Consider the following 23,953-nt stretch of genomic DNA (forward strand, 5'->3'; position numbering starts at 1 on the left):
GGCGTGCATCCGTGCGTCGCTGCGGTCCGGTCCCAGGTCGACGGGCACGTGCACCTTCCGCCGACCACTGGCGACAACATCGATGTACTGTGGAGACCTCACGCCCCACGTGTTGAGCAATTCGGCGGTACGTCCACCCGGCCTCCCGCATGCCCACTACACGCCCTCGCTCAAAGTCCGTCAACTGCACATACGGTTCACGTCCACGCTGTCGCGGCATGCTACCAGTGTTAAAGACTGCGATAGAGCTCCGTATGCCACGGCAAACTGGCTGACACTGACGGCGGCGGTGCACAAATGCTGCGCAGCTAGCGCCATTCGACGGCCAACACCGCGGTTCCTGGTGTGTCCGCTGTGCCGTGCGTGTGATCATTGCTTGTACAGCCCTCTCGCAGTGTCCGGATCAAGTATGGTGGGTCTGACACACCGGTGTCAATGTGTTCTTTTTTCCATTTCCAGGAGTGTATATCTGTGGTGGTTGACATTGGCTCACGGCGCTGCACTCGTCTTTTCAACGTACCCCGCACATTTTCGATTGGCGACGAGTTTGGTGATCTGGAGGCCAGGGCAAACCGCTGACATTCTGCAACATCAAGAAGGCACATGTTCGTGCAGCAACTTGCGGTCTTGCTGATAAATGGCCGTCTGGGGTCTTAAGGAAAAAGGGTATGGCTACGGATTGCAGGAGTCATTCACGTGGATCACACTGGTCACAGTGCTCTGGATACGCACCAATTGTGATTCGTGGTTGTAAACCGATGGCACCCTTGACCATAAGCGCTTGAACTGCCGCTGCATGTCTTGTTCGAAGACAGCCACTGTGATACCGCTTCCCCTGCCTTCGCCGAACTAAAATGCCGCCATCATTTTCAGACAAACGGAACCTGAATTAGTCCGAAAACACTATCTGATGCCAATCGTGTTCCCAGCATCATCTTTCCAAACACCATTGCCTCCAGCATGCTTCTGCACATTCGTCGAAGGTGGGCGGAGAAGTAAACGACGCACACATAACCCATTCCGTAATGAACGGCGACAGATTGTCACCCCTGATAGCGTACGATGTGTTACATTGTTCCACTGTTGTGCCAGAGACGAGCAGGATGCAGATCTGTCCTGCAATGCCATTCGAATGAAGTGTCGATCTACTCGGTGGGTGGTCTGGATGGTGCAACCTGACCCGTCTCGTTGTGTTCTACGGCCTTCCGTGAACCATTCTGCACATACCCGTTGCTCTGCCAAAACACTTCGTCACATTCCAGCAGCAATTTTCCGGATGGACGCCTCACTTTCTTTCATGCCATTAGCGCCCTCAAACTCACTGATTTGACGATACGGTTAGAGCACACGTCTGCGAGCCACCCTGCACATCTGCTCAAGTCACACTGATCCTTTACCTTCGACTTAAAGCAACAACGAGAGCTACAAGCACATTTTACCGGTAGGTGGTGTTGAGACGCGATCTCGATGCTGACCTTGAGCCCGCGAGCCGAAGTGGTTCAAAGGCTAAAAATGCCCTTTTTTGCTTTCCATGTTTATTATTTGGGAACAATGATTCTTGGGGTACAGGTGTAGTGAAATATCTAAAACATATTGATGCACCAACAAAAAATTGCGGAAATCATAAACATATTAATATCATACTAGATCTCTAAAGACAAAGTGGGTATTTATGGGGCTGTTACTGTATACGGACACCTCCCATGAAATGTGAAACACTAGATGTCATGAGAGACGGGCCCGCTGGTATAAGAGGGAATGTTCTGTTTTCAGTAGAAAGGCAGTAGCAGTGCAATGGGTCGAGCAGCAGAGCTCAATGACTTCGAACGGGTACTAGTCATTGGATATCACCTAAGTAACAGATTGTAAAACGCCTGGGGATACAAATGGGTGGGGTGGTACCTTTTAAACTTGTTGTCGTTTCGTGTCCGTTTCGTGACCGTGTGCCCTGTCCACACCACGAACCTGATAATCTCGCGGCGGTCGTACTATTCTGCTCCACACTGCTGCTGGCTTGCCTGAAATTATCTATCTAAATATGCAAGCAACTCAGGGGAGCCACTCAACGTCAGAGCACAACACTGTTCTACGTCTGGTATGAGCAACTATATTCTGAGGCGATAAGAAATCACAGGTTGCACTGTTTACATTCTAATTCATAAGTGTTCATCCCAATTAATGGATGATCACCAGTCCACAATATCACTCAGACGAGCGTACGCGTAACTGACACGACGCGGGTGATCGTTGATAATGCGGAGGCCGAATGATCGCACGAAAGTTCTTACGTTCGTCACGCATACACAGATATCTGGTACCAGTCCTCCTTGACACTAGTAATGATATTTTAACACTGTTCACAAAGTTAAATTTACAGTTCACAGTTCTCAGTTGTACGAGCGTGCGCGTAAAAGTCGCGCCGCGGTTGGCTGTTGATAATGCGGAAACGCGATGATCGAACGCACGTCCTCACGCTCGCCACAAGACACTGGCACTTAAATGCTCTCTTTTATGGTAAATAGTATTACTGGTTCACATTAGTTCATTCTGAGAGACCGAACACGGCGCGGATGATTGATACTGTACGGTACGACACGCAACGAGAGGATACACAAATACGTTATCGGTGACACTGCTCATTTTTTTATTACTTCTTGACGCACTTTCCTCTGAATCACTTCCATATTCCATCACTTTACTGTAACAGCACTTGTAGCAACACTTCAACCTGAATACTAACAAAGCTTCTTACATGCGGAGCTACCCACAACAAAACACACCAGTTCCGTGTCCCGCACTCGACTCTTCCGACGCGGCTGCCCGCAGAGATACTCCACAACTCAGCCAGCGATATGACAATACGCTTACGAGATCCGTGAGGGGCGTTTCAACCCATCCAAAGCTGCCCAGGTCGACTGTCTGTGATGTGATTGTGAAGGAACAACAATAGCTACACCAAGATCAAGCAGACGTCATCTACTAATGGACAGGGACCATCGAGTACCGCATGGAGAGGTTATAAAAAGTTGCATGAAATCAGCGGACCGAATAATTAGTGTGTTCCAGAGATCTACCTCCAGTCAGTTAGCACAAGGACGGTGCGTAGAGTGTTAATGGGGAATAGGGATCAGCGAGCCTCCCATAAGCTACACATTTTTGTAGTCAGTGCTAAGCGACGCTGCAGTTGGGATAAAGTACGATATTAGTGGGTAGTTAATGACTGGAAACGAGGTTTTTAGAGTGAAGAGTCTCACTATACCTCATGGCAATCGGCTGGAAGGCTATTCGTTTGGTGAATTCCTGCCGTGAAATACGGAGGAGGTGTTGTTACGTTATGGGTGTGTTTTTCGTGATTAGGATGTGATACTCTCCTCGCGCTTACAATAATGCAACATGTGGATACAAGGAATGATGAAGCATTGTGTACTGCGTACAGTAGAGGAGCAATTTGGAAAAGTGGTTTTATTAACTTGACGGTGCTCACTGTCGCGAAGCAGCACCCGTGAGTCTATCGACAGAGTGCCCCGAGTTGCAACTGCACGGAACGGAACGCCTTTGGAACGAGTTAGAACGTCGACTTCGCACGAAACCCCAGAATCCAACATATCTACCTTCTCAGCTTTCAGCTCTTGAGAACGTACGGGTTGCCATTCCTCCAAAGGCATGTAGACATCTCATTGATACCCGACATAAAAGCGAAGTGTCAACCATACCCCATATTAACGTCCACTAATAGGTGTCCAAACGCTTTTCATCATATTGTATACATAGTGATATGCAGGATGGACGATATATATAGCGAAATGCAGGAAGAATTATAGGATCGGTCCTTGATGTGGGCCGGCCGGTGTGGCCGAGCGGTTCTAGGCGCTATAGTCTGGAACCGCGCGACCGCTACGGTCGCAGGTTCGAATCCTGCCTCTGGCATGGATGTGTGTGATGTCCTTAGGTTAGTTAGGTTTAATTAGTTCTAAGTTCTAGTCGGCTGATGACCTCAGAAGTTAAGTCGCATAGTGCTCAAAGCCATTTGAACCATTTTTGAACCTTGATGTGGGGTGAGATACTTGAGCTTGAACGTGCATAATGCACTGCACATAAATAAGTCTAACGACCCAATTGTGTGCATATACACTAATGGCGGCATGTCACACCAAACTCTAAGGATACCTGTATGGAGTTGTCTGAAGTGGAGCGACCATATAAAACCTGTTGTAGGAAGAGCAGACGCCATGCTGAAAATCATTGGCTGAATACTAAGCAAACACAATGCACCCACAAAAGAAGAGACACAAAAAAAGACTCGCTCATCCGATTATTGAGTATTTGTCATCGATCTGAGTTGAGCAGAGAGACATATAAAATACAAAGAAGAGCAGCGCGGTTCGTAAATGGGTCCTTTCGTAAACTCCAGAGCGTTACAGAGATGTACAAACATCAAAGGCAGACACTACAGGACACAGGTCGTGCAATACAAACAGGTGTAAAGTTAAAATTTCTGGGGCTTCCTTTCCAAGAAGAACTAGGCAACTTATTTATTCCTCTCGCACGGACCTCGCGGAATGGTCAAAATGAGAAAACTTTTTCTCACAGATGTATTCAGAGAACAACCATAGTGAGGAAATTAGAGAAATAAGAGGCCAAACTGAGGTTAACCGACAGTTGTTCTCCGCACGCACCACTCGTGAATTAAAAATTGGAGCAAATTTTAGTGGTAGCAGGACTACCTTCCACTACATACCGTACGGTGGCTTGCGGAACACAGATAATGACGTTCATTCGCATTTAAAGTGCTTCGGTAGTCCCACGGTAGTCTTTTGACTCACTCCCAAAAAAATTCTGTTAATGTAACGGAAGCGTTGATTCCAACCGAATACAGAAGAAGAAGACGACGTAACAGACTTAGGCAGTCGCGTGGTTCCAGCCTTCTATGTGACGTAGGGTAAACATATACCTCCCTTTCTTCAAGAGTGTTGAAACACCTCTGCGCAGTGACACTTCCGCGAAGTCTGGAGCTCCTGCTGAAGTATACTAAGCGGTAACTGTGATGACACACTGATCAACAGTGTAGCCGGAGATCTAAGGTAGGTTGGTATGTGACTGTTTGAATTTAATTGGCATAGCTTTGGGCGCCGCAGAAATGTCAACAGACACCATCTTCCCGCAGGTATCACTCTGCACTACTCTCACAAACTCTTTCGCAGTGTGTTCCAGAACTATTCGTCGTCCACCTTCCCAACACTACAACCTAGACAAAATACAGAGTGGTTACAGTTAAATTTCAATAGGTTTCCCGCGGGAAACGAGTGACCGTAAGACAATGAAACATTGTGGAAACGTTTGTAAGGGCATGCGAAAGAGAAACACTGAGTAAACCGTTGAAGAAAACACTTTGTAATTTCCACGGGGGATGGTAATGTTTGTTAATTGCGTCCCATGTTTACGTTCCAGATTGCGTACGTTGGTAAGTGTGACGGTCATCTGCATCCATGATAGCCTGGGAACGCACTAGAGTTTGTTCTATTGCTTCCCGAACGAACGGTACACTGCGGATGTTCAACTCGTCCGCTGCTTGAAGATTGCACATTCCGTCGAGCATTCTCAGTCATGACAACAGTGGTATCTTCAACAATATGTGGTGCAGTTTTCCATCGACCTAACCCAAGAGCAATTCGTAAATCTGCAGTTAATTCGAACTCCCAAATTATGTTCTTCAAACCGGTTGCAGAAAGAAGACGTCTCCGTATTTCTTTAATGCGTCGATACTCGCGAAGAGTAACATCACTGTTATTGTCCTTGCGATAAAACAGCTTTAGGAGTAAATGCCTGCTCACCTTGTCCACACCCATGTCGCCTGTCTACCACTCTAATGCAGGTGTTTCAACCCTAACGGCAAATACTGCAGCACACAGTCTGAACATCAGTCCTCTGAAGATGGGTACCCAGACGGTAAATGTTTTTCCGTCTGCACTGGCTCAGCTAGCGGAAGTGTAATTATAACCACCCTCTACACTGGCTGAAAGCGTCATTGAAGGATGTGTTCAATATTTATCAAAGTTCACTGAGATGTTCACCATATAAGGGGTGTTAAATCATTTAACATTCATTCCAATCAGAACTGATAACTATCATCGACATCAGTGTAAGGTACTGACCTCGAGAGTCACTGACTTGCATGACCCTTCACAAAACGTTACACAAGCGAAACTGAACACTGAACTCTACAGAATGCCACTCAATATCCCAGCTGATTTCCGCTCTACATCAGGCAAATCTATGTTACATGTGGTATGGCATCAGCGGAAAACGACGTGAAGCACCTCTATATCTTCAAGCGAATTGTAGTAATCTGTTCTCTATTGTTCGTGGGACTGTAACATCTACCGAGATGCCAACTGTTGCCATCCGTCAGAGACAGTTGACCTGCCCTACGATCTCTTGGTGTAGTGTTTCTGGAAGGAGCCGCTCCTGTTTTTGTCTAACTGTAGTCCAGCTTGTTATCGCTCGTTCTGCAGTCAATAGTTTAGCCGGAGATCTAAGGTAGGTTGGTATGTGACGGTTTGATTTTAATTGGCATAGCTTTGGGCTCAGCAGAATGGCAACAAAACCATCTTCGCGCAGGTATCTCTCTGCACTACTCTCACAAACTCCTTCGCAGTGCCACCGTATCCCTCAAGCGAAAGATCCTACCTCTCGCGAAGTGCGAAAGAAGGAAGTAAGCTGCTCGTGTACGTCATTTGGACGTGCTCTGTGGCGATCTCCACCTGAAAAGTTCCAGCAACGATCAGCATACCCAACAGCCATCACCTACACTCACCATTCTTCATTTGTGCGAATGGTTCTTCTGTCTGAAAATAAGTTCGCATAAATATGAAATTTTAATCAGCATGTCTCACAGGTATGAAAACACTGAACTATCAGTTCTGCATTGTTCGGTCAACTTGTTCGAAAATTACACTGCTAGTGTTCTGAAGAAGACATCTTTCAGATGTAAGTTTCTGATTTAGTGCCTGCAAAAATTAAATGTGAGAAATGCAGAATGTTCCTACACGGGACATATGACACAAGTAACACAAATAGTGACATAATTAACAGACCAGAAATATTTCGAAGTAAGGCTGAATAGCTTATCCGTCAAGTTCTCCTACAGTAAAACATATGAATTTTTAACATTCGATACACCACTGTATATCTTTTATCTTTAAAAATAGTGCCTTCTTACTGCCAACAATAGAAACTCGACACAATAAAGGAAATGTCATAGAAATGCGGATCCTTATATCTATTATTTAAGTGTCACCTAATCATAGGATTGTTGTAAGAATTTTAGGATCTCCTTATGTAAGTAGGATCGAGAATGCAGAACTTTTATTTAATCTAATGAAGAGGACAATTTACAGCGAATAATGCAGAGCAATGTTCCGAAAATTGTAGGAAACTAAAATAAAATGACTGTGAACTCAGTAGGACCACGTTTATTTAATCAAAAATGAGTAAGACTTTCACATTAGAGCAGCTGGCAAAAATGAGAATATATACATGTATGGGATTTCAAGATGCTTTAAATGAGAGCTTCTTAAAAGAAGGCTTGTACTGCCTGAGTGAAACTTACATTCTCTAAGTACAGCAACAGGGCGCCAGAACCAGACGACAGCCGAGAAGGGAAGCCTCTCGAATCCAAGTTCCCTCATGAACTGCACGAAAATCCCGAGCTTCACTCGGAGGGGAGACTGCATGCTGCTGCCAGTTTGACGAACGAGTATGTTCATTTTTCGACTTAAAAACAGGGGAAAGGGGCATAAACTTTCCAATGAAACTTAGCAAAAAGCATTATTACGATTCACGTGGTTTGCACTGGTTTTGAACAGTCTCTCTCCATTATTCAACACCATCTGCGCCGCTCATTGTGGTGGAGACGTGACTTTGGATTGGACAGTCCGTAATTTTAGAAGTACGAGCTTTCTGATGCCAAGGAGGCACCAGAAGGCGGCTCCTTTCCGACGTGAGAGTTCAAAGGCCAATTTCACCCCTCCAACACTTGGTGGTAGTGTGCCTGTGACAAGCGAATCAGTGCGAGGAACTGTCCACAATAACCATTTTGGGAAACAGTACCATTTTCACGAAAATTGGCTGTAATCCAAGAGTTCTTTCCTGCTTTTGAGACACCATGAGAACGCATTCTGCCAAGCCACAGACCCACTCGCTTCTGGGGAGAGCTCGAATAATTTCGTCTCCCAGTAAAATGTACCAAGCTCACGTAATTAACTATCGCGCAATTGTAACAGAGATGAAACGAAATCGCAAATCGACAAGTGACTCTCATGTTACATGCTCATTGCATAACGTTTGGCATTTCCGTCAGTTCAGATACGTGAAGCTCGTGAAACTGCCAGATTGGCAGCTGCACCCAGGCCTACTCCCACACACCTCGCTGAAACGTCAAAATTAATTTAATGCAAGCGTGGGAAGGTCAGTGTTTGACGTTTCGCTGACAAAGTAGTCACTGGAAACAGAATGGAACTGAACAACGGTAATACTATAAATATGCCACATCCTTTACTAGAGAAAAGACACAGGGATCACGAATCACTACGGCTGGGCCAGGATTTCATCCTCTCTTCTTACAAGGGAAACTTCCTGTCGCACCCCACCCCCACCCCCGCCCCCGCCCCTTCTCCCGTCAGTTTTAGTGGTAAAATGTCCCAGTGGAGCCGGCCGGAGTGGCCGAGAGGTTCTAGGCGCTACAGTCTGGAACCGCGCGACCGCTACGGTGCAGATTCGAAACCTGCCTCGGGCATGGATGTGTGTGATGTCCTTAGGTTACTTAGGTTTACGTAGTTCTAGGTTCTAGGGGACTGATGACCTCAGAAGTTAAGTCCCATAGTGCTGAGAGCCATTTGAACCTTTTTTTTTGTCCCAGTGGATAGCCCGTCAACAAAAAACACAGATCAAGCATGAAAACAGGAAGATGGCCTACTGAAATATGAAAAAATATTAAAAAACGACCAAAACAGAAACAGTGAGCGATCCAAGCTGAAAACGTGCAGCATCGAGCGAAGAGCATGAGCCACTGCATCGTGGTTATGTGGCCACGGTGTTGGACGGCAAAGCGGGACAACAATGTTCAAATCTTCCTTGTACCCCATTTTTTCTACACCAAATTATGTACTTTCCATCCAGTCATTGACGTATCTGTTCTCCTTCTCTAGTCTTGGCAATTTCCATACCATACGTTGGTTACAGAATATGTGAAATTGTGTGAGAATATATTACCGTCGCAAGTAAATGTAATTAATAGTGACGCAGTCGAAATGCCGCATATAGACCTCTCACAGAAATGAAAACATCAAATAAACAGGTGTGATCTGTGTTACGAAAAAGGAATTCAAGAGTCAGAACTTCCAGAACGGAACGCAAGAGTCCTAACACGTGGTACTTGTGTCAAACGAATTGGAGCAACGCACGACTGAATTCCCCTTCCTTAAACATCAATATTCCAAACGGACATTACACCACGGGCTTCTAGAACGGGACGCAAGATTCTCAACACGTGGTACTTGTGTAAAACGAATTGGAGCTACGTACGTCTGGATTCCCCTTAGTTAAACCTCGCAGTTCCAAACGGACATTGCACCACGATACAGACACAAATTTGAATACAGCGAACGAACACATCAGTAAAAGGACGGGCATGAAACTTCCTGGCAGATTAAAACTGTGTGCCGGACCGAGACTCGAACCTTTGCCTTTCGCGTGCAAGTGCTCTACCTGCTCTGAGGACGGGGCGTGATTCGTGTTTGGGTAGTTCAGATGGTTAGCCGGCACTACCTCAGGGTGTTCCGTCAGAGGGGTAGCTGCCCTCTGTATCAAAAGAACTGAGTGAACGGTTCAACTGTAAACTGGGACGTCCGCGACGAACAACAACGAATAAAATCAGGTAAAAAAAAAAAAAAAACAACTTAGAGCACTTTCCCGCAAGGCAAAGGTCCCGAGTTTGAGTCTCGGTCCCGCGCAGAGCTTTAATCTGCCAGGAAATTTCATATCGGCGCACACACCGTTGTAGAGTGAAAATCTCATTCATAACGGGCGGCTGATTCATAATTTTCTGAAAAAATAAAACCTTCCGCAGCGCAGTTCAACACCATGGCCACAAAACCACGATACCGTGGCTATTGAAGTGTGCTTGATGGTGCACATCTTTAGCTTGGACCGTTCACCGATTATATTTAGATTCTTTTCCACACTGCAGTACACCTTCTTCCTGTTTTCACGCTTGATCTTTCAGTTTTTGACGGGCTGTTCACTGGACCATCTTATCAGTAAATCTGGGGGGCGACGGGGGGGGGGGGGGGTCAGTTGTAAAGGAATGCTTGTGATTCTGCAATACATCCGCTCAAGCGTCTCAGAGCTGTGCTGTCTCTGTGTGTCCAGGTTCCGCGTGACTGCGCCGGGCTGCGAGCCGCTGATGGGCTCCCTCTCACTGGTGCACGTGCCGTCCGTCAAGACGCGAGCGGAGGTTCGCGCCACGCTGGAGCGCCTCCAGGTCAGTGCTCTGCGTACGACGCGCGCTCACTCTGTTGTTGTTGCCGTCTTCAGTCCAAAGACTGGTGTATCTCTTCACACTACTCTACCCTGCGCAACGCTCTCCATCTTTGAATAACTAATGCAGCCTACATCCATTTGTACCTACTCATCGTGTTCAGCCTTGGTTTCCTCTCATACTTCCCTCAATTACCGAACTGGCGATTTCTTCGTGCCCAAGTATATTTCCTACAAAACAATTCCTTCTTTTAGTCAAGCTGTGCCACAGAACTCTTTTCTCGCCGATTACATTCAGTACGTCATGATTACTTACTCGGTCTCCAATCTTCTGTTGCCCCACAATTTAAAAGCTTCTACTCCTTTCTTGTCTAAACTACTTACCGTTCACATTTCATTTCCATACAGTGCTACACTCCAGCCAGGCACCTTGAGAAAAGACTTCCTAAAACCTCAGTTTATCTTCGGTAAGATTAGAAGCTGAAGAATGAATTAAAATTTGTACCACAGCTGGCGCTTGAATAACAGGTCTCCTACCTGCTAGGCAAAAGTGCTAACCACTATAACACCATAGCACTGGTGCCACCACAGCTGCACAGACTACTACACTCTAGCGCCCTCCCTAACACAAACTTCAGGAGGGCATTGTACTAGGATTGTCTGTGCAGCTGTGGTAGCCACGATGCTACGGAGGTGTAGTGGTTAGCACATCCGCCTAGTAAGAAGGCGACCTGGGTGCAAGTCCCACCTGTAGCACAAATTGTAATTCATTATTCAGCTTCTATCCTTATCGAAGGTAAATTTAAGGTCATATGTCTCCACGAGAATGTAATTCCGTCCTGGGACGTCTGCAGTTCCTGATCTATATAAATGACCTGGGTGACAATCTGAGCAGTTCTCTTAGGTTGTTCGCAGATGATGCTGTAATTTACCGTCTAGTAAGGTCATCCGAAGACCAGTATCAGTTGCAAAACCATTTAGAAAAGATTTCTGTATGGTGTGGCAGGTGACAGTTGACGCTAAATAACGAAAAGTGTGAGGTGATCCACATGAGTTCCAAAAGAAATACGCTGGAATTCGATTACTCGATAAATAGTACAATTCTCAAGGCTGTCAATACAACTAAGTACCTCGGTGTTAAAATTACAAACAACTTCAGTTGGAAAGACCACATAGATAATATTGTGGGGAAGGCGAGCCAAAGGTTGCGTTTCATTGGCAGGACACTTAGAAGATGCAACAAGTCCACTAAAGAGACAGCTTACACTACACTCGTTCGTCCTCTGTTAGAAAATTGCTGCGCGGTGTGGGAGCCTTACCAGGTGGGATTGACGGAGGACATCGAAAGGGTTCAAAAAAGGGCAGCTCGTTTTGTATTATCACGTAATGGGGGAGAGAGTGTGGCAGATATGATATGCGAGTTGGGATGGAAGTCATTAAAGCAAAGACGTTTTTCGTCGCGGCGAGATCTACTTACGAAATTTCAGTCACCAACTTTTTCTTCCGAATGCGAAAATATTTTGTTGAGCCCAACCTACACAGGTAGGAATGTTCATCAAAATAAAATATGAGAAATCAGAGCTCGAACAGAAAGGTTTAGGTGTTCGTTTTTCCCCCGCGCTGTTGGGGAGTGGAATGGTGGAGGGATAGTATGATTGTGGTTCGATGAACCCTCTGCCAAGCACTTAAATGTGAACTGCAGAGTAATCATGTAGATGTAGATGTACTAGTCATTTCCTTTCCTGTTCCATTCGTAAATGCAGATAGGAGAAAACGACTGTCTGTATTCCTCCGTACGAACCGTGATTAATCTGATCTTCGTTGCCCTTGAGTGAAATGTAGGTTGGCGGTAGAACAATCCGTCTGCAGTCAGCTTCAGATGTGTGTTCTCTAAATTTACGCAGTAACGTTCCTCGAAAAGAACGCCACCTTCGCTCCACGGATTTCCGTCTGACTTTCCAAAGTATCTCCGTAATACTTGTGTGTTTTAAGTACTTACCGGTAACAAATCTAGCAGCTCTGCAGATGGACTCTCACTAAATTTTGAGAAAACGAAGTTTATACAATTCTGTATAGTAAACGGCATAACACCATTGATAAATATAAACTATGAACGGAAGTCTGTTGCTAATGTAGAATACTCAAAATTTCTGGGTGTGTGCATTGATGAGAACTTGAATTGGAAGAAACACATCGATGATCTGCTGAAACGGTTAGGTTCAGCTACTTATGCTATTAGGGTTATTGCAAATTTTGGTGTTAAACATATCTGTAAATTAGCCTACTTTGCCTATTTTCATTCACTGCTTTCATATGACGTTATATTTTGGGGCAAGTCGTCATTAAGAGAGAAAGTATTCATTGCACAAAAGCGTGTAATCAGAATAAAAGCTGGAGCCAACCCAAAATCACCTTGCAGACATTTATGTAAGGAACTCGGGATATTCACAGTACCTTCGCAATACATATATTCACTTATGAAATTTGTCATTAATTACCCATCCCACTTCAAAAATAACAGCGAAGTGCATAGCTACAACACTGGAAGAAAGGATGATATTCACTATTCTGGATTAAATCTCACTTTGGCACAGAAAGGGGTGAACTATGCTGCCACAATAATCTTTGGTCATTTGGCAAATAGTACTGAAAGTCTGACACATAGCCAACCAACATTTAAAAGAAAATTAAAAGAATTTCTGAATGAAAACTCCTTCTACTCAATAGACGAATTCTTAGATATGAAGTAGTAACTGTAAAAAAAATTAATTAATTAATTATTTTGTGTAAAGAAAACTTACGTTAAAGTGACTCGTTCCTCATCATTACGAAATGTCGTATTCATGATCTATGGAACAAGGATTAATGTACTGTATGTATGTATGCCCACTTCTGAATTGCTTCGATGTCTTCCTTCGATCCTACCGGGCGCAGGTCCCAAATTAGCGATACAGAGGAGTGGGTCGCAGTAGCGGCCCGTATGCGGTCTCCTTTACAGATGAACCACACTTTCCTAAATTCTTCCAATAAACCGAAATCGGCCAGTCGCCTTAACCACCACTGCCCCTATGTGCTCGTTGTTTTTCAAATCGTTTTGCAACGTTATGCCTAGATATTTCATCAACGTGACTGTGTCAAAAAGCCCACTACTAATGCTGTATTCGAACACAACTGGTTTGTTTTCCCTACTCATCTGCATTAACTTACATTCTTCTACATTCAGAGTCAGCTGCCACTTATCACATCAACTAGAAATTTTTTTCTAAGGCTTCTTGTGTCCTCATACAGTCACTTACCGACGGCCCCTTGCCGTACACCACAGTATCACCAGCAAACAACCGAAGATTGCTGCTTACCCTCGCCGACAGATCATTTACTTGAACGGAAAGGTAACACCGGTGCTGTAACACTTATCTGTGGCATTCCTGACGATTCCCTTGTCTCCGATGACACTCGCCGTCGAGGACAACGTATCGGCTTGTATGACGTACGAAGTCTTTGAGCCAGTCACATGTCTCGGAACCTGTTCTATATGACCGTACCTTAAATAACAGTCTGCAGTAGACCTTGCGTCAAATGCTTTTTGGAAATCTGGATATGGAAGCTGTCTGTTGCCCTTCTTCCACGATTCGCATATTTAACTCTTTCAACTGTAGTGCAAACTTGAATATTCATATGACAATCAAATTTAGTAAGTAAATATGGATTGTACAGTATAGCGTAACCATTGTCAAGGGTTTGTGCTCAGACATTAACGCTAACACCATTATCATGCTATCTGTACAATGGATATCCATTAACTGATTGTTGTCTGATTTCAAACAAATCTTTAGGAACTTTACATGCATTTGCCATCTCTCCTACACAAAGATTTTTGATTAAGTGCACCATACAATCCATGCATCATATGTCTCGCAACGTATTCGTATACTTTACAGTGCATTTGAATATCTGGGATTTCTGAAGATACGACTTTACAGATATCACAAATGTTTACTACTTTATCGATTCCACAAAGTGATTAAAATAAGGACTGTTTTTTTAATTCAGTTGTATAACTTATTACCTGAATTTTACCAAAGATGCGTTTCGTTACTGCTGCATTCTTTCAATTTCACCTTCAATACTGGCACAATAATTTCTGGGCGGAAATTGCCGTATTCATGTGGATCAATGTAGTTAATAATAATAATTTTTATACATATTTTTAAAGAACCATTAAATGAAGAAGGCAAAATAAATATTCTTCCAATATTTGCAGTCTGATTCGAGTTTCGTTGTAAATGATCTCTTTCGTTACTGTAAATTTCTGACCTTGGAACAGACTGTTTTTACCGTATAAAATGGAGTCTCGTACCTTCAATACATTCATATATACTAGTAATGCATTGCAAAAATAGTTTATCTGAATGATATACTGTAGCACTCCGTCTTCAGGCCACGAGTGGCTTACCGGGACCATCCGACCGCCGTGTCATCCTTAAATAGGATGCAGATAGGAGGGGCGTGGGGTCAGCACACCGCTCTCCCGGTCGTTATGATGGTATTCTTGAGCGAAGCCGCCACTATTCGGTCGAGTAGCTCCTCAATTCGCATCACGAGGCTGAGTGCACCTCGAAAAATGGCATCATTGCATGGCGGTTGGATGGTCACCTATCCAAGTGCCGGCCGCGCCCAACAGCGCGTAACTTCGCTGATCTCACGGGAACCGGTGTATCCACTGCTGCAAGGCTGTTATCCTTCGGAATGACGTAAAAAGCTTAAATCATATCTAATTTAAAGGCAATAGCACGCATATTGCATCATAGTAACTTCATTTGTACACTGTTTTGCAGTGGGCGTGTTTGGTGTATTATGCAAGAAGTTGGCATGCAAAACAGTGACTCCATTTGGAAATAAAAATGGTTTCGTAATGGGTCCAGTAAGAACGATTGGGAAGAGCGAGAAGGTGGTGGAGTGATGGGCAGGAAAAAGATCTGCTGGCCTAACCCGTGAAGTTGATGGCGATGAAGATCATAAAAACAAGTCATAACTATATTCTTTCCCATGAGATGTTCAATCCCGAGAATATAGAGTATGAAATCTCCAAAACAATGCATAGTCATTTTTTATTTGTCTGTGAACATGGGAGCTAATGGGATAATCCTTAATCTCCGTGTAGGACACGTATTGTGAAGGCGAGTTTCCATTTGTTTGCATTGCTCTCTCTCTGTCTCTCTGTCTCTCTCTCTCTCTCTCTCTCTCTCTCTCTGTGTGTGTGTGTGTGTGTGTGTGTGTGTGTGTGTGTGTGTGTGTGGTTTTTTTTATGGGAACATGAGTAGTAGTTTTTATCAATGTTGTGAATGAGAGTGGGAGGACAGAAACTTCGTACCAGAACACTACACATTACTCTACATTAGTATTTAGGGACCAGTTAAGAAACCAAATCTCCAACAGCTTCACATCCTCCCACCCCTCGAGGCTTGTAACGGATTTGAAACTTAACCGCAACATTATCGCATGTTCTAATGAAGACATCCGCATTCACGTCTTTTCTTCCTGCCGGCGAAACTCCTGATGACGATGATTTCCTCCATCGTTAGTGTTTGAAAACAATATCTCTTAGTATAACACCGCCAGAAGTAAGGGCACTGTACAGTAGTACGGTTATCACGTAAGGGCGACATTAATTTCAAAATCTGTCCTTTCGTTACAAAGATATTTTTCAGCTACAGCGATAATTGATAATCATTGTCGGAACCTTGGCATTATATATTAGCATCCAAACTGAAGCCTCCACCACGAGGGTGCCCCTTAGAAAGCTGTTTGTCTACACCGTTGTGACCCTTCGCGTTCTTTGTTGGGGCAGCTCGCTCGGCGTAAACACGAAGCGAATAAAGAGCGGCCTTTGGTTCTTTTCCGCCGCGCTGCGGACACCTGTAGGGAGAGAACAGGGAGCCTTGTCAGACTGTCCTGTCCTGTCCCCTCCCCCCTCCCCCCCCCCCCTCTGGCCCCATCCTACCCGTGGCCCCCTGGGTAACTAATTACCGACGCGTTCGGAGTGGCCAGCAGGGCGGTGCGTTGGCCCACCTTATGCAGGACGCACTTAACCTAATGGATCGGGCGCGCGTACTCACGGCTTCGCCGCGCGCTTTTGCGGTAATCAAGTTACCGCCGCTGGTGCGTAAGCATCCCGGTAATAGCCATACTATAAACACGGCACACACGCTGAAGACACCTTGTGTCGAGAAGATCGTGTACGGCGCCATGAAAACCGCCTCTAGTCGTCCATTTTGGTCACGGAACTGAGTGTGTAGTCGAGAAATGCGACACTCTAGACCAGGGGTGCTGAAACTTTTTTAGGCTTCATATCTACTACAAACGTTTAAGCGCAAAACAATACCGTAGCTAAATTTAAACATTTTAATTACAATATATATATATATATATATATATATATATATATATATATATATATAAAAGACAATTTTCTCTCCATGAACAGTTGTAAGCCTACTACTCAATTTTCAAGATATTATATATATTATTATTATGTGCGATTGGACCCATACGGATCACGCAAAGCTTTTCCGATTCGATTTTTTAATTCTCCAAACTTCTCTCATTCTTTCCCCATGAATTCTCTTTCTTTCCTCTGTCCATTTTGTCCCCTGTCTCTTGCAAACTTCATTCTCGGGTTGTACTTTCCAACTATTGATTTTTTGCCTGTATACATTTCTGTTTATAACTTCTGAAGAATTTATTTGTGCATTTGCTAGATCTGTTTTGGTTTCTTGTATCCAGGGTATGGTTTTCAATTTTTCAATGTATATTAAAATTTTGTGGGAGAGTCTGGGTGTTGGGAGTCTGTGGATATGACCGTAAAATTTTAGTCTTCTTTTCCGGATGTCTGCGGCGAGGTTAGATAATTTTTCTGTAGTTTTCCGAGACTGTAACCTGTATCCATCTTCCGTTCTTTTTGGGCCAAGAATCTATCTGATAATTTTGCTTTCCTCTTTCAGGATGCCTTCCAGGTCGCCTTTTCTATGGAGTGTGAGTGTTTCGCTGGCATATAGTGCTTCGGGCTTGATTACTGTATTGTAGTGTCGTATTTTTGAGTGAATGGAGAGACACTTTTTATTGTAGATGTTGTGGGTTTTCCAGTATGCTTTTTTCAGTTTTTGCAGTCGAACTTTTTGTGCAGTTTTCTCTCCCCCTGTGGGTTCTAGGACCTCGCCTAAGTATTCAAAGAATGGAACTCTCTCAATTTGTCCATATTTTGTAGTCAGTTTTTGAGTTTCAAATTTTGAGCAGATGAATTTGGTTTTTTGGAAGGAAATTTGTAGCCCAACTTTTTCAGCGCATTCTTTGAGAATGTCTATCTGTTTAATTGCTGTGGTCTCGTTTTCTGCTAGAATGGCCACGTCATCTGCAAATGCCAAGCATGAAATTTTAATACCATCTTTAGATCTTCCTAGTTGTATAGGCTTCCAGTAATTTTGATTCTTCAGTTCTTTTTCCCATTCTCGGATGACTTTGTCTAAGACAAGGTTGAAGAGGAGTGGAGACAAGCCGTCACCTTGTCTGACGCCGGCTTTGATCAGGAAGGGCTCTGATATTTCACCCAGGAATTTTATTTTAGAAGTTGTGTTTGTGAGCGTTTCTTTGATAAGGTTTAGGGTTTTCGGATCGAGTCCTAGCTCCTCAAGGATAATAAAGAGAAATGGCCTATCGATTGAATCATAAGCCTTTGCGAAATCAACAAAGGAACAAATGCTCGGACTGTTTCTGACTGCTTTGTATTTTAGTGTTGTCTTCAAATTGAAAATTTGTTCTGCACAGGATCGGTGAGGGCGAAAGCCAGCTTGGTATTCACCAATACTGTGTTCGAGTTGTTCTTGTGTTCGTTGAAGAAGACAAGCTGAGAGGATTTTATAAGTGACGTGGAGAAGGGAGATTCCTCGATAGTTGTTTATATCTGCCATGTCTCCCTTTTTATGCAGTGGATGAATTAGGGCGCATTTCCAATCTTCTGGTAGTTTTTCTGTCTGCCAAATGTCTGTGATGATTTGAGTGAGTTCTTTGAGGGAATTTGGTCCAAGATTTTTAAGTAGTTCTGCAGTGATATTATCTTCTCCGGCTGCCTTGTTGTTTTTCAGTCTATGAATATGTCTTTGGATCTCCTCTAGTGTAGGTGGTGGGGATTCTGGGTTTGTGTAGATAGCAGTTTCTTGAGGGAATCTTGAAGAAGGTTCAGGGCAATTGAGGAGTCCGGAAAAGTATCTTGCCAGCTCCTTACAATTTTCCCGAGTTGTGCGCGCTAGTTTTCCATCTGGTTTTCTGAAACATAGATTTCGTGAGCCGTATCCATTGATTCTCCCGGCAAAGGTCTTATAGAAGTCTCGTACATTATAGTTACGGAAATTTTCTTCAATAGACTCACACTGTTCCTTGAGGTACTTCCTCTTCACTTGTCTGATTGTTTTTGCCACTTGTCTTCTGGTGTTGTGGAAGTGATCTAGATTTTCTGGGGATTTTTTTACTGTTATACTTCAGAAAGGCTTTCTTTCTTTCTTCCAGCGCTTTTTCACATCCAGAGTCCCACCAGGGGTGTTTTGTGTTCTTTTTCAATGGGATCAGTTCTTTTGCCTTCTTTGTAATTTTTGTTCGAAATTTTTCCCAAGAGTCAGCTGGTTCCTTTTCCCACTCCTCCTTCAGATTGGTTTCTTTGATTGTTCGTGTGTCAAATTTCATCATGTGTGTTTTCTTCGGATAGAATTTTTTTGGGGTGAATTTCACTTTAATGCGTGTTAAGTAGTGGTCTGAGTCAATGTTCGCCCCTCTGCGGACTTGGACATCATGGATCTCTTTCTGTACGAAATAGGAGATGGCAATGTGGTCAATCTGATATTCGCCGATCTCTTGTATGGGGGACCTCCAGGTCTTTTGTTTTCTAGGTTTTTTTCTCAAAGATGTAGACATTATTTTTAGATTATTTTGTTGGTATAGTTCAATAAATCTCAGTCCGTTTCTGTTGGTGAATCTGTGTGCTGGATATTTTCCTACAGTTTTTTGGTGTTCTTTCTCTCTGCCAATTTGTGCATTGAAATCTCCCATTAAGATTTTGATATCATCCCGAGGAATTTTGGCCATGACATCTTCAAGTTTAGTCCAGAATTTTTCAGTTTGTAGTTGGCGTTTTTTGTTGTCTATGTTTGTGGGTGCATGAACATTTATCAATGTGTATTTCTTGTTGGCGCACTGGATACGCATGGTCATGAGGCGATTATTTATGGAAGAGACCTCTCTAATTGAGCCTAATATATTTCTGTGCACCGCAAATGCCATGCCCAGGAGTGGCGTACCATTGGCAATTCGTTTGTCAGTCTTGCTCTTGAAGATGCGATAGTTTCCATAGTCTATTGTATTTTCATCCGTGAATCTAGTTTCTTGTAACGCTAAGATTTTAATTTTTTGTTGGTCTAGCTCTGTTACTAAGTTGTGTAATCTTCCAGGTTGAATTAGGGTCTGAATGTTGGGTAGTGTCTCTAGTATAACCCCAGTTAGCATCACGTCGCTCTTCTCATTTCTGAGCTCGCAGTGAGTGCGTAAAGATGTCTAGAAAATAGTGTCTGCCGCCAAGTACGAGGGCCTGGTGAGAAATTTCGCCTGAAGCTATGCAGCCAACATTACATAACTGTCGTGCTGTTTCGTCTTCACGACAATTCTCAGCCGCATTCTGCAGGGGCAGTGAAGATGCTCCTGCATCGTTTTCAAATGGAAATGTTAGATTACCCACAATACAGTCCGCAATTGTCTCCCCCTGAGTTTCATCTCTGGTCACATGAACCGCTGTCTTTGAAGACAACATTTTGACACAGACAACGAGGTGTAGGCCAGCGCGGAGAATTGGCGGAAAGCACTGGCGGCTGCCTTCTATGATGAGGCTATTGAAAAGTTGGTACAACGCTATGACAAAAGTCTAAGTCAGAACGGCGACTACGTAGAGAAGTAGCTGAAAGGTGTAGCTAATTGTTACAAGTAAAACATTTCTGATGTTCACTGTGGTTTCAATTTGGCAATCAATCGGACCTTACTTTTGGAATAACCCTCGTATATATATATATATCATCATAAACAGTGAAAAATTTGATGAGATACTTGGCTTTGCATATCATTGCCAAATTTATTATAATCCAGTTTTACTGTGTACATGCCGGCCGGTGTGGTCGAACGGTTCTAGGCGATACAGTCTGAGATAGCTACGATCGCAGGTTCGAATCCTGCCTCGGGCATGGATGTGTGATGTCCTTAGGTTAGTTAGGTTTAAGTAGTTCTAAATTCTAGGGGACTGATGACCTCAGATGTTAAGTCCCATAGCGCTTTGAACCATTTGAACTGTGTTCATCATTGAAAACGCTGTTGTCTCTCATAGGTAAGTTGATCCAAAAACTGATAAAACTTACGATGCCCCTTTCATAATGGTAGGGTAGGTTTTTACACTTGCTAATTTGGAAAAGCTATCTTCATAGTATTCTGAGTTTAAAGAAACGTCATTATTTCGTTTCAAAGTTCAGTTTCACTACAAGAGAAAAGAGCATTCATTTTCCTTGAAATGTGTTCCACATCGAGTTTTTGAAAAATTTGAGCTATGAAAGCTAGAACAGATTCTGTTGCCTTGATATCTGAAAATCTGCTTTCAAACTCTGTATTCGCTGTTTTCAAGTTGGCCGTACACTTCTTTGCATCTTCTTCATGAAACGTCGTTTGTTGATCTGAGAGTTCTGACTGTATTTAACTTAAATATTTCATATTTAATTTCTGTAAATGTTGTGTCCAAAGGTCAAGTCCCGCAGCAAACCATGAGCCCTCTCCCCGGTCACCTCAACTCCCAATCGCAACGCGCCAAGTTACCGTTCGCCAATAGAAACCTCACCATGTCGGAGGAAACACTGTTGCTGGGAGCGAGCGTTAAAGGCGGTGAAAAACAGATATTTTTAAAAATATCGGGAGTACGATATATCGACATTTAAAATAATATTATCATCTGACGTAGATTTATCTAAGCAAGGTATCCTTTAGTCGATATGTAAACGACAAAAATATCCATGTATTGGCCTATAAAAATATCAGCTGGGCATTACAAATATACTTTAGAGATACATATTGAAGTATTGATTTATTATTACATAACTAGCCATTAAAATTGCTACACGACGAAGATGACGTGCTACGGACGCGGAATTTAACCGACAGGAAGAAGATGCTGTGATATGCAAATGATTAGCTTTTCAGAGCTTTCACACAAGGTTGGCGCCGGTGGCGACACCTACAATGTGCGGACACGAGGAAAGTTTCCAACCGATTTCTCATACACAAACAGCAGTTGACCGGCGTTGCCTGCTGAAACGTTGTTGTCATGCCTCGTGTAAGAAGGAGAAATGAGTACCATCACGTTTCCGACTTTGATAAAGGTCGGATTGTGGTCTATCGCGATTGCGGTTTATCGTATAGCGACATTGTTGCTCGCGTTGGTCGAGATCCAATGACTGTTAGCAGAATATGGAATCGGTGGGTTCAGGGTGGTAATACGGAACGCCGTGCTGGATCCCAACGGCCTCGAATCACTAGCAGTCGAGATGACAGGCATCTTATCCGCATGGCTGTAACGGATCGTCCAGCCACGTCTCGATCCCTGAGTCAACAGATGGAGACGTTTGCTTGACAACAACCATCTGCACGAACAGTTCGACGACGTTTGCAACAGCTTGGACTATCAGCTCGGAGAATACCCTTGACGCTGCATCACAGACAGGAGCGCCTGCGATGGTATACTCGACGACGAACCTGGGTGCACGAATGGAAAAACGTCATTTTTTCGGATGAATCCAGGTTCTGTTTACAGCATCCTGATGATGGGGTGCCATTGGTTACACGTCTCGGTCACCTCTTGTTCGCACTGACGGCACTTTGAACAGTGGGTGGTCATTTCAGATGTGTTACGACCCGTGGCTCTATCCTTCATTCGATCCCTGCGAAATCCTACATTTCAGCAGCATAATGCACGACTGCATGTTGCAGGTCCTGTACGGGCCTTTCTGGATACAGAAAATGTTTGGCTGCTGCCCTGGCCAGCACAATCTCCAGATCTCTCACCAATTGAAAACTTTTGGTCAGTGGTGGCCGAGCAACTGGCTCGTCACAATACACCAGTCACTACTCTTGATGAACTGTGGTATCGTGTTGAAGCTGCATGGGCAGCTGTACCTGTACACGCCATCCAAGCTCTGTTTGACTCAATGCCCAGGCGTATCAAGTCCGTTATTACTGCCAGTGGTGGTTGTTCTGGGTACTGATTTGTCAGGATCTGTGCACCCAATTTGCGTGAAAATGTAATACATGTCAGTTCTAGTATAATATATTTGTCCAATGAGTACCCGTTTATCATCTGCATTTCTTCTTGGTGTAGCAATTTTAATGGCCAGTAGTGTAGATATTCTGTACATCAACAAGTTAACAGCTTGCCTATCCTTCTTGGAGCAAGAACAGAAACGAAAACGGTGGAAATTCACGCTTGGCGAAACCTACTGTGCTAACAGTGGTAGCTGCATGGAAGTGGGACAATAAGAGGTTTCGAATGGGCCCATCATTCGGTTTCGTCACTTATCAGATTTGTCCGGAATAATTCTTGCCGACTTCCCTGTTTTTTTCATTTCTGCAAAAGCTGGCGACCTAGCAACTGTAATGTCAAAATTGCGTGCAGTTTCTGTTACTAGCGCCGAGCGCCGATTGCGTCAACATTTCCCCCTCACACGTCTCTGCCCACCACAAAGACCTGTCTTGTCACTTAGACTTTTGTTCATTATTTTCAGTAACTGTTTTAGAAGAATGCTGAAGAGGAAGAAATAGCATACTAGTTCTGTTAAAAATTGTTTTTTAACACAGCTGGTGTACTATTTTTCCACGTCGGAATTCTTGTTATTCCATACACACCGCCACGCCCCAGTGAAGTCGGACTTCTTCTTTGTGCCAATTATACTTGCTTCATATAGTCAAAGAGAAAGACTGGACGTGATGAAAGCTCAAAAGGTAGTAATATTCTTTCACACAGTGAAAGTAAAATTATGGTCTTCTACAGTTTCAAAAGTACAATTTCGAATATTTACCGTAAACTGCGAAAGAAATATTATAAAATGAAATTATCGGCGCACGATATTGCCATTTCAATACCTGCATACCGATATACCTTGCAAGGGGAAATCGCTTCTCTATATCGATATCATTTGGAATATATTGATATTTTCCGACAGCCCTTGTGGGAAGAGACGGACACACTATTGTTAGACTTACAGCCTACAAATGCTGTGAGGAACACTCATTTTCCACAAATAGGTATTTTACAAAACAGCTCATCTAAACATATCTCGGTCAAAGGATT

At 43.7% G+C, this 23,953-nt stretch overlaps 1 protein-coding gene across 1 annotated transcript in view; it reads left to right on the forward strand.

Annotated features, from left to right (window-relative positions):
* The window catches only part of LOC124796073 (chondroitin sulfate proteoglycan 4), a 543,527-nt gene that overhangs the window by 372,329 nt on the left and 147,245 nt on the right, over positions 1–23,953 (forward strand). Inside the window, exon 11 of the mRNA XM_047260159.1 lies at positions 10,429–10,540. Within this exon, the coding sequence (XP_047116115.1) occupies positions 10,429–10,540 (112 nt within the window). The remainder of the gene's footprint in view (positions 1–10,428; positions 10,541–23,953) is intronic.

Source organism: Schistocerca piceifrons, chromosome 4, assembly GCF_021461385.2.
Source record: "Schistocerca piceifrons isolate TAMUIC-IGC-003096 chromosome 4, iqSchPice1.1, whole genome shotgun sequence".
In the NCBI taxonomy this organism is placed as follows: Eukaryota; Metazoa; Arthropoda; class Insecta; order Orthoptera; family Acrididae; genus Schistocerca; species Schistocerca piceifrons.